The sequence below is a fragment of the Eptesicus fuscus genome, chromosome 7 (genome assembly GCF_027574615.1).
Source record: "Eptesicus fuscus isolate TK198812 chromosome 7, DD_ASM_mEF_20220401, whole genome shotgun sequence".
Taxonomy (NCBI): Eukaryota; Metazoa; Chordata; class Mammalia; order Chiroptera; family Vespertilionidae; genus Eptesicus; species Eptesicus fuscus.
In genome coordinates, this window is record NC_072479.1 from 43184420 (window position 1) to 43200851 (window position 16432).

The window sequence follows — 16432 nt, forward strand, 5'->3', positions numbered from 1 at the left end:
CTGACCAGTTTTCCCAGCACCATTTATTGAAGAGACTGTCTTGTCTCCATTGTATGCTCTTGCCTCCTTTGTCAAATATTAATTGAGCATAATGGCTTGTGTCGATCTCTGGGTTCTCTGTTCGGTTCCACTGGTCTGTATGTCTGTTCTTGTGCCAGTACCAGGCAGTTTTGAGAACAGTGGCTTTGTAGTATAGCATGGGAGAACATATTTGCCGATGTTATCTCCGATAAGGGTTTGATCTCCAACATTTACAAGGAACTCATACAACTTAACAAAAGGAAGGTAAACAATCCAATCAAAAAATGGGCAAAGGACCTAAATAGACACTTTTCGAAAGAGGACATTCAGAAAGCCAAGAGACATATGAAAACATGCTCAAAGTCACTAATCATCTGAGAGATGCAAATCAAAACAACAAAGAGGTACCACCTCACACCTGTCAGAACAGCTATCGTCAACAAATCAACAAACGACAAGTGTTGGCGAGGATGCAGAGAAAAAGGAACCCTTCATCACTGCTGGTGGGAATGCAGACTGGTGCAGCCACTGTGGAAAACAGTATGATGTTTCCTCAAAAAATTAAAATGAAACTGCCATTTGACCCAGTAATACCACTTCCAGGAATATATCCCAAGAAACTAGAAACACCAATCAGAAAGGATATATGCACCCCTATGTTCATAGTAGCGCAATTTACAATAGCTAAGATTTGGAAACAGCCTAAGTGCCCATCAGCAGATGAGTGGATTAGAAAACTGTGGTACATCTACACAATGGAATACTGTGCTGCTATAAAAAAGGAGGAATTCTTACCATTTGCAACAGCATGGATGGATCTGGACAGCATTATGCTAAGTGAAATAAGCCAGTCAGTGAAAGATAAATACCACATGATCTCATTTATGGATAATAAAGAACATTACAAACAGTTGAACAAAAATAGAGGCAAAGAAGCATCAAACAGGCATCAAACTACAACGGGAAAGTAGAGGAGGTTTGGGAGGGTAAGAGATCAACCGAAGGACTTGTATGCATGCATATAAGCACAACCAACAGACCCAAGACACTAGGAGGGGAGCAGGGGGACAAGGGCAAGTGCCGGGGTGTAGGGGAGGCCAGGGGGAAGTCAGTGGGGAAAAGAAAAAGACATATCTACTACTATTTGTAATACCTTAAACAATAAAAAGGAAAAGTTAAAATAGAACGACTATATGATCCGGTAATTCTACTTCAGCGGGGAAACCCTAACTTGAAGAGATCGCTCCACCCCCATGTTCACTGCAGCATTACTTACAATAGCCAAGACACAGAAGCAACCTAAGTGTTCATCAATGGGTGAATAAAGAAAATGTGGCATATATTTTTAAGTAATTACAAGAAATTTTTTCATATGCCATAATACATGGTATTAACATTTAATCCTTGTTTTGTCTTACAGGTATAAAGGGTCAAGTTTTTGATCAAAAGGGAAATCCATTACCCAATGTAATTGTAGAAGTCCAAGACAGAAAACATGTCTGCCCCTATAAAACCAACAAATTTGGAGAGTATTACCTCCTTCTCTTGCCTGGGTCATATACGTTAAATGTAAGTACACAGTTCTAGTTATTGGTATTAAAATAGTACAAAATTCACAATACTTACTCACCTAAGAGGAATATAAAATATGTCTGACATGTCCAAAAGTAGTACATGAGGACAAAGGAAAAGACAATGTCAGACTTGCCTGTGGCAGGGACTGAGAGAGGTGAGCATGATCGGAACAAACCAAAAAAACCTTGGTTTTTTCCCAACTGGCAGTTAATATTTTTAATAAAGGCTAAACCCTATTTCTTGTTATACTTTTTATGATTAAAAAAAAAAGAAAGAAAACCTTATTAATAATAATTAAACAATGTAGCTAGAGTACTTGTAAAGCTTTATGAAATACCATTTTAATGCCCATTTCATGAAACATAATTTCTGCTATTAAAAAATAGATTTGGCCCGGCCAGTGTTGCTCAGTGGTTGAGCGTCGACCTATGAACCAGGAGGTTGGTTGATTCCCCGTCAGGGCACATGCCTGGGCTGTGGGCTTCATCCCCAGCAGGGGAGTTTGCAGGAAGCAGCCAATCAATAATGTCATCATTGATTTTTCTCTCCCTCTCTCTCTCTCCCTCTCCCTTCCTCTCTGAAATCAATGAAAATATACTATAAAAAAAATAAATTTGGACACAATTTTATTTTTAAAATTAAATAAAATTTGATGCACAAAATTGAGCACTATATTAAGCGATAGACATATTTTGCAGTCCTTTCAAAAGCAAATGATAGGTTTATCAACCAATGCAAGTAAAATTTCAGGTTTTAATTTTAATTTAAGATGCATGTTTCTGAGTCATTTCTTCCTAGTAGGAAGCATGGACTGGTTTGAGCCCAGGTAAGCATATGTAAATGAACTAAATGAATAGGTATCTGATTTAGTTGTCCAGATTGTGTCTCTTATTCTTTGATGATATGACTTTTCTCTAAGAAATTCAAGATTCTCCACTTTGCTTAGTGGGTCTAATGTCAAGCATAGCAGCTGTTCTGAGCAGAGCTACTCCTAGGAGAAGGTAGTCTGTTCTGTAGGAAAAACTGGCTTTGCATTTCATTATTTCATCTTCAGGACATACTAAAGGCATAGTTTTCAGTTTGTAAAACTATAGAATTCAGAGCCCCTGCTCCATAGGTTATTACTACAGTGCCCAGCAGCGGAGCTCATCAATTGCTAATCCTCTTAAGAATCTCTCCTACTGAGAGGATAGAGCTGGAAAACCTCAACTCACTGTGACTCTTTGTATTTAAAAGGCCCTTTATTTTCCTGTTACATGCTGTTACATTTCCATTCTATGGGGGGTGAGGGGGTTTCCTTGTAGTGAATCTAAATTACTTTTATGTAATCCCATAAATAAGCCACACCTTTATAGAATAGTTATGAATAGTTCATTTCCAATTAGACCAATTCAGTACTTGTTGGCTTTACCTACTAGTTCTAGGACAAGAGTGCAAGGCTAGACTTTGGAAATGTAAATGAATGGCTAAAATACATACCAATTAATGGTTATGTAAATGTTCCATTCTTTTCTCTCTTCACCATATACAATAAGAGCATCTCTCAATGGACATGATCTATAATTAGTTTAGCATTTGTTTTATTCTTCCTGATCATTTCCCTCAACAACAACAAAAAAGTCTAGCTGAAGATTCAGACTCATATGAACAAAACCAAGTAAACTCAAAGCTTTATAAGGAAGCAGTAAACTTGTACACTTGGATCAGATGCAAGGAAATGGAATAAAATTAAGAAAATAATCCCACTTATAAAGGATCTTGATACCCAATCAGGATATTAAGTACAGACTTGGGACAAGAGAAACAGCTCTTTACCTTTAATCTCCATGGAAATGATGGGCAGGATCAGTCTACTGCTTCCTCCTCCTGACTTACACCTCTAGATAAAGGACCGGCATTTATTTCTCTTTGTAATTCTTGGCAACAGCATTAACAACTATTGTCCATATCAACAGACATTGGGTAACTCTCTCAATGAGCAGAACTGAAGTGGTTACTAGCCGGGGAGGCCTGGCAGGTTGTTCCATGTGTTTCATAAAGGCTGCACTTGAGTGGTAGATATTAGTGTTTGCACCACAAAACATCTGAAATCATCCAGATAATTGTTTCTTGTTTCTTCTCAGGTTACAGTCCCTGGACAAGAGCCATACCTCACAAAGGTGATTATCCCCAAAAAATCCCAGGACTTCAGTGCTCTTAAAAAGGATATAGTATTTCCACTCAGAGGGCAATTGGATTCTATCCTAGTATCAAATCCTTCATGTCCTATGATTCCTCTATACAGTATTTTGCCAAGCCACTCAGCTGCAACAAAGCCTAGTCTGTTCTTATTTTTAGTGACTCTTTTTCACATATTGTTCAAGTGAAGCAAAATGTGAAACTCAACCCCATCACCACCTGGAATCAGGGATTACTCATGCCAGGTGACTGCAAATATAACTCCCTCTGTGAGACAACTGGGCAAACTCCACCATCCTTCCCTAAGAAGACAAATGGTTAAATCCTGTAACGAGAAATGTGTGGTGATAACGAAAGGAATTATTTAGCTTTGGTGATGAAAAGAAGACACCCACCTATCAAGTACTGCCCACTTACACTTAATTTTAAACGCATCTTAGAAATTTGTAAGAAGTTAAACTTGAGGAGCAAAAATGAAGTTCCTGCAAGAAGAAAAAAAAAAAAAAGCTAAATCTGCGTACGGAGAGACAGATGAATATAAGCAATGAACATGAACATTTATTGATCACCTATCATATACAAGACCTTGCTATGAGTGCTATATATCAAGAGATAGTGCCATATATCATTAGTTCTCAGGGCAGGGAAAAATGATCACAAGACTGGGAATATTTAGCTTTGCAAATGTTCTAAGGAAATACGAGAGAAAATAGGCAACCATGTCTCAGTGGCCCAAGAAGATATGGTCCTAACAGTATGACAAGGTGGTGCCTACAGAGTCCCCAAATGGGTCCTTTAAGAGTCCCTGCCGTTCTGCACCTGGATGCCAACAGTCCTCTGTCATGCTGATAACCCCACATGTGTGATTCTAGCCTGTTGCCTGAGCTTCAGACTCACATCCAACCGCCCACTGGATACATATCCACCTGGATGTGACCCAGAGGTACCTCAGACTCATGCGAAAATGGAACATACTTTTCTCCCTAGAGCTGCTCTTCCTCCTGTATCCTGTCTCAGTTCCTGGTACCACCAAACCTGGGAGTCGTCCTTGATACTTCTTCCTCCTCTGTCATCCCATATATCCCATCAATCACCAAAGACTATAAATATTGATTCTACCCTCCCTCCGGGACTACTAACACTGCCAAGTTCCGGCTGTCACAGCTCACCTGCACCACTGCTGTACCATCCGTCCCCTGCTCCCAGCTTCCTCCTCTTCAGATCCATCCTCCACGCAGCACTGCGGAAGGGGGTCTCTTTAAAACAAAAATCAACAACCTACTGACACCCAATGTCCTGTTGTGTCCCTGTGTCTGGAATGCCCTTCTGACCCACATTTTCTTTCTCCTCCCTCTTGACAACTCAGTTCAGGCATCGACTCCTCCAGGAAGCCTTTGCCGACCATCATTCCATTCCTTTCCATTTCGCCTCCTCCCAGTCAATCTGGGGACCTTCCTCTTTGCTCCCCAAGTAAAACAGGTTACTTCTACTATTGGATTTACAACACTGTATTATAATCTACTTCCAGGTATGAGTTTTCTCTAGTAGAGTGAGCTCTTTGGGACTGAGGGGCTAATTTGTTTGAAACGTGCATTTTTATATCCTCAGAGAACATATTAGAAATTGAATGAATGAACAAAGGATTCCAGCAATCTGCTACTCCCAATGTCTCCCAGAAATTGTATAGGGCTTTGAGTTAAACTAGATCCCATGCTTTAGCAATTTCTGGTTCCCAGTAATGCTGACAGAACAGTGTTTTCATATATGTATCAAGAAATAAATTCAAATACGGTGCCTTTACTGGACTTTGCATTTATCCTAAGCTTCATAGTAAAGGTATTATGTTACCTATTAACTCTAAGACTACCTTTATTTTATTGGAAAACAAAATTTTTATCATTAGTACTCAATATGAAGCAATTATTCTCCACTATAATGACAGTTAATCTAACTTAAAACATTATATAAGGGGAAGTATCAAACCGAAAATGAAACTGTAGTTGGCTTGGTACATGTTGAATGCTTGAGAACCATACATGAATGGGAGATACATGGGCATTTAGGACCTATTCTTGTGCCAAGCTGATTCTATCTATACAAAATCATACATGTTTAATATAAACAACATTTATAATCTTTTAATCACTTCTTTAAAATCTGGCAATAAGCTAAATATCTTGATCATTTTCATTCAAATAAACCATAACTTATTATAGGTGAAAGTGTATGTTAATATATTATAGAAAATGATTTGGTATATTACATATAAAAGTATATGAAATCTGGCTTGATTTGCCATTAAGCCCTAAAGAATTTTTCAATCAGGCATTCTGAGTTCTAACTTTTCCTTTCCCAAGACAGCAAATTTTTTTCCTTTTTAATCTTATTTGTTACTCTTTTACTGTTAATTTTTCAATTACGTTTATTAGGGTGACATTGATTAATAAAATTATGGTAGCAATTTTTGAAGAAACATGAACCAAAATCTGAATTGGGTTCATGAGCCATAATGTTAAGGAACTGTTTTTAAAATCAGAAATTTTATCAGAATCAAAATTATTTAGAGATGAGCAAAACAATTTAAAAAAATCTCCAAACCAAATCCACGCCAAACCCGAACTTAATTCTGAGCAGGTTTGGGGTACATATTTTCAGCAATGCCCTACAGTTTGTAGCAAGAGTTAGTAAGTAGAGCTACACCCTCCACTAATCCAGTGAAGTGTCCAAGAGGAGAAACACGATGGAATTCCGACCAGATCCCCACATCTCCCTGCAGAACAGCTTCCCTACTGCTCCCACCCTCCTACATTCCTCAGGTTCTAAGTTCAGCTATAACTCCTTTCATAGAGAAACCAATATGGTAAAGGTTTTCAAGATAGAAGAAAAGATAGCATGTGGCAGTAAAATGATACTTAGGTAGGAGCCCTGGGTTCAAGCCCACCCCGCATTCAGTTTCCTTACCTGTAAAATGAAGGCTCTGCTTGCCTGATTCTGTGACTGTCAGAAGGGCAGTGTGAGCCACAATGGTGCTGTTTTTGGTGCTTGCCCAGGTGAAGGAAGGATAATTAACACGCAAGTGGTCAATATTTTAAAGGCCGTGTAACTTATCCAGGACCAAATCTTTTGCCTCAGATATAAACAGAATTGATCTGAAAACAAATGAAACGTTGGTTAGCTAGAATGATCATTTAATTACACTTAAGGAAACTTGCATGAAGTAACAGTTTTTCTGATGTACGTACTCGAATTATGTAAACATGAGCAAATCTTTAAAGAAATGTTGCTAAATCCCTGCAGGTGTAAGTGTTAATTTTGGTGCCTCATTTACCACATTGAGACTTGTTGGATGTACTTGATGTTTTGTTCCAGAAGCAAATTTGCGTGTTCTACCTGCAGAAAGTAAAAATATCTGGCACTTGATTGGAAATATCTTTTCCTTGGAAATCCAGAAAAATGAGCCTAGCATATTGTCTCATGGCAACAGGATTAAGTTGCTCACTGAGAAGTTTGATTCTTACTGTACACAGTGAAAATACAGTTAATGTCTATTTTATGACAAATCCCTTATATCTTCCTCATGACTTTAGATTGGGAGAGAAGGAGAAACTGGTTAAAGAGGAACAAAAAAGTTAACACCTAAAACAGAAGTTTGGGGAAAGTCTAACATCATTATACACTTTATATCACCAACAAGCAGATATTGTACTGTCTTACTTACAAACTTGTATCATGCTTTAGCATATTAACTATTCCACGGCCTTTTATAGATGTTTCTCGATTTTTGCAGTTTTCTCAGTGACTTTCTAATTAAGAACTTTAAGTGTACAAATTAAGAATGTAAACTTTTATTGGGTATTGGCCATGACTACCTCTGAACTCAATAAATCTAAAATGTATCTTATTCTCAATAAATTAATATTCATGTAAATGATACGATGCTGTTTCTTTCCATTGCATTACCTTGAAAACAAATACTTACACAAGTGTAATAAAGTCCACATACTAGAGAACCAATTACCACTGAATAAAGCCTGGTAAAGGCCAGACTTAATGACCCTTTATGAGGCAATACTACAATAACTCTTCAAAGCCCAGGTAGTTCTTTCATAACTATGATATACTAGAGGCCCAGTGCATGAAATTTGTGCACAGGTAGGGTCCCTAGGTCTGGCTGGCGATCAGGGCTGATCTGTGGGGGTGACCAGCGGGGCGATCAGGGGGTCCCCACTGGCACCCGCTTTGGCCAGCCTGTCGTCACCCACTCACCAGCCCCGTCCACCCCCGCCCGCCGGTTGCCTCCCTCTGCGGGGGGGGAGGGGAGGTAGAGAGTGGGGGCCCCGCTGGCACCTGCCTTGGCTGGCCTGGGGCCTGTGGGCTGGGGGCAGCTCCTGCATTGAGTGTCTGCCCCCTGGTGGTCAGTGCGCATCATGTGACTGGTCGTTCTGCCATTTGGTCAATTTGCATATTAGGCTTTTAATATATAGGATACTCATCCTAATGTTATATTCCAAATTAATTTGTACCATGGGGTAGATAATGAAAAGTGTGCTTTCTGGTCAAAACAAACAAAAAAAACCTGGAAAATTCACAATACACATTAATGTAGTTAAAGGGTCTGAGAAATCATGCAACAAAGAAATAGGATTTCCCAAACGTACCATGGAACCATTCATAAATAATTTAGCCCAGAACTTACCTTCCTAGATTTCCAAACACACTTTGGGAAATGTTGATATAGAGAGAAGTCTTTAGTCCTAATTGCTATGTAAGTAAATAAATGTCCTAAATAATAAAGTACTTTTGAAACACAGAGCATACTTATAACTTGCCTGATACAGGAATTGGAAAATAGCCCTTACCCTATGTCCATGTAACCCGGTACAAATTTCTAGTCACAGAGAAAGTGAGCTTGAGTATGTCTGCCCTCGGAAACATACTAAAAAAAGTTAAGTTTAAATGAGAAAAGTCCAGTAGGAAACAGCTAATTTACAGGTACCAATTTCTAAAAGTGAACTCTTTCAATTTAGAAAATAAATTGGGAACAGTTTTCCTATTTCCAAAAGAGAATTCATTGGCAGAAATTTCCTGGTATATTTTAGATAGACTTCGATATTTAAATTTGCAACTCAGAGCATCCATTACTTCCTATCCCGACTCCACCCCAAAAAAACAAGGCACAATCTTTTTCAAAATGTTTCAAGATCATGCTTTTATTTATTTTTAATTTATTGTTGAAAGTGTTACAGATGTCCTCCCTATTTCCCCTCCACCCCACCCCCAACTCCAGGCTTTCACTGCACTATTGTCTGTGTTCATGGGCTATGCATATAAGCATATAAATTCTTTGGCTAATCTCTCCCTCCCCCACCCCCACCTTCCCTCAGACCTGTGGCCAGCAAACTTCGGCTCGCGAGCCACATGTGGCTCTTTGGCCCCTTGAGTGTGGCTCTTCCACAAAATACCATGGCCTGGGAGAGTCTACTTTGAAGAAGTGGCGTTAGAAGAAGTTTAAGTTTAAAAAATTTGGCTCTCAAAAGAAATTTCAACCGTTGTACTGTCGATATTTGGCTCTGTTGACTAATGAGTTTGCCGACCACTGCCTCAGACTCATCAATCTGTTCCATGCTTTCATGTCTCTGGATCTACTTTGTTCATCACTTTATTTTGTTCATTAGATTCCACATCAGAGTGAGATCATGTGATACTTGTCTTTCTCTTGGCTTATTTCGCTTAGCATAATAATCTCCAGGTCCCTCCATGCTATCTCAAAGGGTAAGAAATCCCTCTTTTTTACTGCTGTATAGTATTCCATGGTGTAAATGTACCACAGCTTTTTCATCCACTCATCTTCTGATGGGGACTTGGGCTATTTCCAGATCCTAGGTATTGCAAATTGCCCTACTATGAACATAGGGGTGCATATATTTTTTTTTCTTTTTTGTTTTTAAAACTCTTTTATGTACATATAAACAGCTATTTAAATTTTGAAAAATGAGTTTTGCACTTATAGAAAAAACATACCTCTAGAACTTTAGGTTGGCCGTGGAAAATCATCATAGTACATCATCTCAACTTTCTACAAGAAGTTTTTTTTTTTCTTTATTAAGGTATTACATATGTGTCTTTAGCCCCCCGTTTCACACACACACACACACACACACACACTCTCACACCATATATTCTTTCTGATTGGTGTTTCGGGTTTCTTAGGATATATGTCTAGAAGCAGGATCGCTGGGTCAAATGGGAGTTCCATTTTTAATTTTTTGAGGAAACTAGTGTTTTCTATAGTGGCTACAGCAGTCTGCATTACCACCAGCAGTGAACTAGGGTTCTCTTTTCTCCACATTCTCGCCAGCACTTGTTTTTGATTTGTTGATGGTAGCCATTCTGACAGGTGTGACGTGATACCTCGTTTTAATTTGCATCTCTCTGATGATTGCTGACTTTGAACATTTTTTCATGTCTCTTGGCCATCTGTATGTTCACATTGGAGAAGTATTTGTTAGGTCCTTTGCCCATTTTTTAATTGAATTGTCTTCCTTTTGTTAAATTGTATGAGTTCCTTATAAACTTTGGATATTAACCCCTTATCAGATGTATCATTGGCAAATTTGTTCTCCCATGCAGTGGGCTCCCTTTTCATTTTGTTGATAGTTTCTTTTGCTGTGCAGAAGCTTTTTATTTTGATGTAGTCCCATTGGTTTATTTTCTCCTTAGTTTCCCTTGCCCTAGGACAGTGGTTGGCAAACTGAGGCTCGTGAGCCACATGTGGCTCTTTGGCCCCTTGAGTGTGGCTCTTCCACAAAATACCACGGCCTGGGTGAGTCTATTTTGAAGAAGTGGTGTTAGAAAAAGTTTAAGTTAAAAAAATTTGGCTCTCAAAAGAAATTTCAATCGTTGTACTGTTGATATTTGGCTCTGTTGACTAATGAGTTTGCCGACCACTGCCCTAGGAGATATTTCAGCAAACATATTGCTACAAGAGATGTCTGATATTTTGCTGCTTAGTTTCTTCTAGGATTTTTATGGTTGCATGATTACATTTGTCTTTCATGCATTTTGAGTTTATTCTTGTGTATGGTGTTCGTTGTTGGTCTAGTTTCAATTTTTTGCATGTAAAAACAAGGTACAATTTTTCAATCAACTAAATTTTAAAATATTAAACATAGTGGAAAAGGTAAAAGAAAATTAAGTATAAACAAGTGATTAGTCCATTTTTTAAAAACTTCTGTTTACTAGTTTTATAATGAAAAGCAACTGATTTAAAGAATGGAACCCCAAATTTTAGAAGCACCAGTTTACACAATCACTACACCTTCTTACATATTCACTAAAGATTTATACTAGAGATTAACTTAGGTCAAAGTTAGTAAATTTTCTAATTGATCAAAGATCTGTCAATGCTAAAGCATAGTATTTTTATGCACAGTAAGTGTCTCATGAAACTCTGAAGGATAAACAGTGAAAGGTTTCAGGACTGAAATGTGAAGCTTGCTTTACCTGGGAACAGAATTCTCATCATTTCTTTTCTTTTTTTTTTAAGTTTATTTATTCTTAAATATATGTTTATTGATTTCAGAGAGGAAGGGAGATTGAGAGGGAGATAGAAACATCAATGATGAGAGAGAATCATTGACCAGCTGCCTCTTGCATGCCCCCTACTGGGGATCGAGCCTGCAATCTGGGCATATGTCCTTGACTGGAATCGAACCTGGATCCCTTCAGTCCACAGGCTGACACTCTATCCGCTGAGCCAAACCGGCTGGGGCTCATCATTTCTTCTCTCTCTAGCTCAGCAGTCTCTCTCCTGGAGTAGTCTGCCCATAGTTAGGTCTGCCTCTGAATGCCTTTAGAGAACCCAATGTGGGGCTTCCACCCTGTGGTTGAAAACATGCGTAACTAAAAAGACTTGGTCTTCTTGTGCCACTGAAAAATGATTGTGATAGAAGATGAAAAGTTTTTAATTTCAGAGGGATGTTTTGTTTTTTAAGAAAAGCTTTCCCGCCGAAACCGGTTTGGCTCAGTGGATAGAGCGTCGGCCTGCGGACTCAGGGGTCCCGGGTTCGATTCCGGTCAAGGCATGTACCTTGGTTGCGGGCACGTCCCCAGTAGGGGGGTGTGCAGGAGGCAGCTGATCGATGTTTCTCTCTCATCGATGTTTCAGGCTCTCTATCCCTCTCTCTTCCTCTCTGTAAAAAAATCAATAAAATACATTTTTTTTTAAAAAAAAAGAAAAGCTTTCCCGAATCAAAACAGGACAAGAACCAAGATGGTGGCATAGGTAAATGCCTGGACTCGCCGCCTCCCACAACTACATCAAAATTACAACTAAAATTCAGAACCACCTGAAAGCTGGCTGAATGGAAGTCCTACAACTAGAGAAGTAAAAAAGAAAGCACATTAGACTGGTGGTAGGAGTGGAGGTGCAGAATGGACTGGCCTAACATCCAGGTGTGCTATATTTTTAATCAGGAGGGAGACTGTCTCTGCGGAGGCCACCTGTGAGAAGCAGGGGGTCCCAGCCGTATACCAGATCCCCAGCACAGGGCTCCAGAGCTGGGAAGAGAAGTCCCCACAACTACAGGCTATGAAAACCAGTGGGGATTGTGGCTGAGAGAGACGGAGGCTGCTGGAGACTCAGCTGTTCCTTTCAAAGAGCCAGTGTATGAACTTACATGGTCCCGCTTCTTCTAAGGGACCGACACATACAGGGAGAAACTGAATTGTCTGGCATAAGGGGAGAAACGAGGGGGCGGCTTTCTCCCAGACTGGAGTGCTCTCTGGGGTCATTGCTTCTGTGCTGGGACTTCCCCTATCACAGGGCTGACTGGCAGCCATATCTGAGTTTCCATCAGCTTGGCTCACACTGTTTGTCTGCCTGGGGATTCCCTGAGACCCCACCCCATCCAATTTGAAGCCCCACGCAAGCTGCTTACAGCAGCTTTTCCATATGGATGGCCTGTCCTGGCTCAGGCTCAGACTTTGCTAAAATCTCTCAAATAAGCTGTAGCTGGGGACAGCGTGCCCCAAGCCTATCAATAAAAGGCCCAAGCCCCAGCAGGTTTGGCTCAGTGGATAGAGCGTTGGTCCATGGACTGAAGGGTCCTGGGTTTGATTCTGGACAAGGGCATGTACCTCTGTTGCAAGTGTGTACAGGAGGCAACCAATTCATGTGTCTCTCTCACATCGATGTTTCTCTCTGTCCCTTTCCCTTCCACTCTCTCTAAAAATCAATGCAAAAATATCCTCAGGTGAGGCTTAACAAAAATTAGTAACATTTAAAAAAATGGGAAGGGTTTATATTTTTTAAATTAAAATAAATAAATAAATAAATAAATAAATAAATAAATAAATAAAAGGCCCAAGACCTGGCACTAGCACCAGACTACCTTGCTTCATAGCTGGGCCTCACCTGGGCAGCTACAAGCCCAATACAAATAGCAGCCATCTGCAGATCCCTCTGTAGCTCCTACTGGGTGGCCTCAGGCAGTGGCTGACTTTGCACCTCCCTGGAGGCCCTAAAGCCAGTGCACCCAATGGACAGCTTCAGCCCATAGCAAATTACAACTCTACATAGCCATAAGTGATACACTCAAGAGGCAGACTCAGAGAGCACCAAAGCACCATTGAAGCAAGTCCTGCTCCATAGGGGTGTTTCCTGCACAGCAGCTCTCCCACTGTGGTCGCAGCTGGCCCTCACAGACAATTGACCTGGAGGTTGATGCCTCCTAGTGATGCAAACAGCAATCAAAGATCAACTACAAAAAGACTTTGCACACAACCCACACAGGGGCACACCTAGAGTGCACAGCTCAGGTGACTGGGGGAATAAGCCACTGGACCCTACAGGATACCTACTACATAAGGCCACTCTACCAAATCCAGGAGACATAGCAGCTCTACCTAATACATAGAAACACACACAAGGAAGCAGCCAAAATGCAAAAAAAAAAAAAAAAAACAAAGAAACATGTCACAAATGAAAGAAATGTAAGCAAGCAAACTACTAGACACAGAGTTCAAAACCATGGTTATAAGGTTACTCAAGGATCTGCATGAGGCTTTCAAGGATCTTAGTGAGAATGTCAAAGACATGAAAAAGGACCAGTCAGAAATTAAGCATACACTAACTGAAATAAAGAATAATTTACAGGGATTCAACAGTAGAGTAGAGGAGTCCAAGAATCAAATCAACAATTTGGAATATGAGGAAGCAAAAAACACCCAATCAGAAGAGCAAAAAGAAAAAAGAATCCAAAAATATGAGGGTAAGTGTAAGGATCCTCTGGGACAACTTCCAACATACCAACATTCACATTATGGGGATGCCAGAAGGAAAAGAGAGAGAGCAAGTTATTGAAAACCTATTTGAAGAAATAATGACAGAAAACTTCCCCTACCTGGTAAAAGAGACAAGTCCAGGAAGCACAGAAAGCCCCAGACAAGAGGAACCCAAAGAGGACCACACCAAGGCACATCATAATTAAAATGCCAAGGGCTAAAGACAAAGAGAGAATCTTAAAAGCAGCAAGAGAAAAGGAGTTAGTTACCTACAACTGAGCGCCCATACAACTGTCAGCTGATTTTTCAACAAACTTTGCAGGCCAGAAGGGAGTGGTAAGAAATATTCAAATTGATGAGTAGTAAGTACTTACAACCAATATTACTCTACCCAGCTAAGCTCTCATTTAGAATTGAGGATCAGATAAAGAGCTTCACAAACAAGGAAAAGTTAAAGGAGTTCATCACCACCAAACATAAAATGTTGAAGGGTATTCTTTAAGAAGAGGAAGATGAAGAAGATAAAAAATGTGAGCAATAAAATGGCAACAAATACATATCTATCAACAATTTAATCTAAAATCAAATGAATAAGAAATTTAATGAACAAAATAAACTGGTGAATAAAATAGAATCAGAGGCATGAAAGCATAGAACAGACTGACGAATCTCAGAGGAGAGGGGGCTGCAGTTGGTCAGGGGTGTGTGTGTGGGAAGAGATTAACCAAAGATCTTATCTATGGACACAGACAGTAGGGTGGTGAAGGCCTGGGGTGGGGTGGGAACCAAGTGAAGGGGGGCATTGGGGGTAAAAAAGAGACATCTGTAATACTATCAACAATAAAGATTTAAAATTGAAAAGAAAAAAGAAAAGCTTTCTCAATTGTTACAAATCTGACACCATACTGACTTTTAAAGATTATTATTTCTGGCCGGTGTGGCTCCGTGGCTGAGCTTTGACCCATGTACCAGGAGGTCACAGTTCGATTCCCCAGCAGGGCACATGCCTGGGTTGCAGGCTCGACCCCAGTAGGGGTTGTGCAGGAGGCGGCCGATCAATAATTCTCTCTCATCATTGATGTTTCTATCTCTTCCTCTCTGAAATCAATAAAAATATATTTAAAAAATAAAGATCACTGTTTATTTTCAGGAATTTTTGTAAACTGCCTTTTTTTCCTAGTGTAAACTAGGAAAAACTGCTTAGTGGCTTTCCTTGCCAATCAGTATTCTTTAATGAGTGCCTACTATCACACAATGCATAGACCAGGCACCTGGAGGAAAGTGACATGAAAGGATGTTACATTCATCTGCTGAGGGAGAGTACAAAGCAACATGTCAGCGAATGTGACGAACACCGAGTTGAAATAATGCAGGAAAAAAGATAGGGTTAACTCAGCTGAGTTTTGGAAGTAGTGGTCATGAATGGATGCGATGCAATTAAACAACTGTGATTTATTCGAAGTCCTTACTACCTGCCAGACCCCATCCTAGGATTTATTGTACACTTATTGTCTCTAATTCTGAGGGCACTGAGCAAGTAGCAGAACTGCTATTAGAACTTGGCTCTTCCGACTCTACAGAATGAAAATTAAAACTCTTAGGAGAGTCAGGATGCAAACGAACCTTGTTGCACTAAAAACGGTGATTATGGTGAAAAGAAAGCACCTGTTTCATAGAACTCTAAAAGTCTAAAATGATCAGGCAGAACATTTGAGATAATACCCAACAAGCAATGAAATTAAAGTTTTTTTAAAAATATATTTTATTGATTTTTTACAGAGAGGAAGGGAGGAGGATAGTTAGAAACATCGATGACAGAGAAACATCGATCAGCTGCCCCCCGCACACTCCCCACTGGGGATGTGCCCACAACCAAGGTACATGCCCTTGACTGGAATCGAACCTGGGACCTTTCACAGTCCACAGACCGACATTCTATCCACTGAGCCAAACCGGTTTCGGCTTAAAGTTTCTTTTTCCATAAATGAATCAAAAAATGGGGGAGACCAAAGGAAGTGAAGTCAATTTAGGCAGATATTACTGTATTCTTGAAGAAAGTCCTAATTTGAGGGTGGCCTGGGTTCGGGTGTGAATCAAAAACACACAAGAGTACTAAAATTGAGCCAAGAAATGAATGAAATTCATCTAACATGACTGTAATGAAAAAATTGAACAATTATTATGGTTCTCTTATCCCAAATAGCACTATTCTAACAATATTTTTAAAGATATCATTCCAAGTACATTACCTACATGGGGTTTTCTACCTGCTCGTCACTTCACACTGCTCTTGTTCTAATTTCTGTTGGTTTTTATTAGATCCTGTTTATACTCCATTTTACAATTTAACATATTCAATACTTCTGAGTACTAA

General features: G+C 39.7%; 1 protein-coding gene across 1 annotated transcript in view; it reads left to right on the forward strand.

Moving 5' to 3' along the window:
* Nucleotides 1-7705, forward strand: part of CPM (carboxypeptidase M) — an 83807-nt gene extending 76102 nt beyond the window's left edge. The window contains exons 8-9 of the mRNA XM_008148783.3: nucleotides 1442-1590; nucleotides 3720-7705. Coding sequence (XP_008147005.2) covers nucleotides 1442-1590; nucleotides 3720-3962 — 392 coding nt within the window. The 3' untranslated portion in view covers nucleotides 3963-7705. The remainder of the gene's footprint in view (nucleotides 1-1441; nucleotides 1591-3719) is intronic.
* Nucleotides 7706-16432: the final 8727 nt, after the last annotated feature.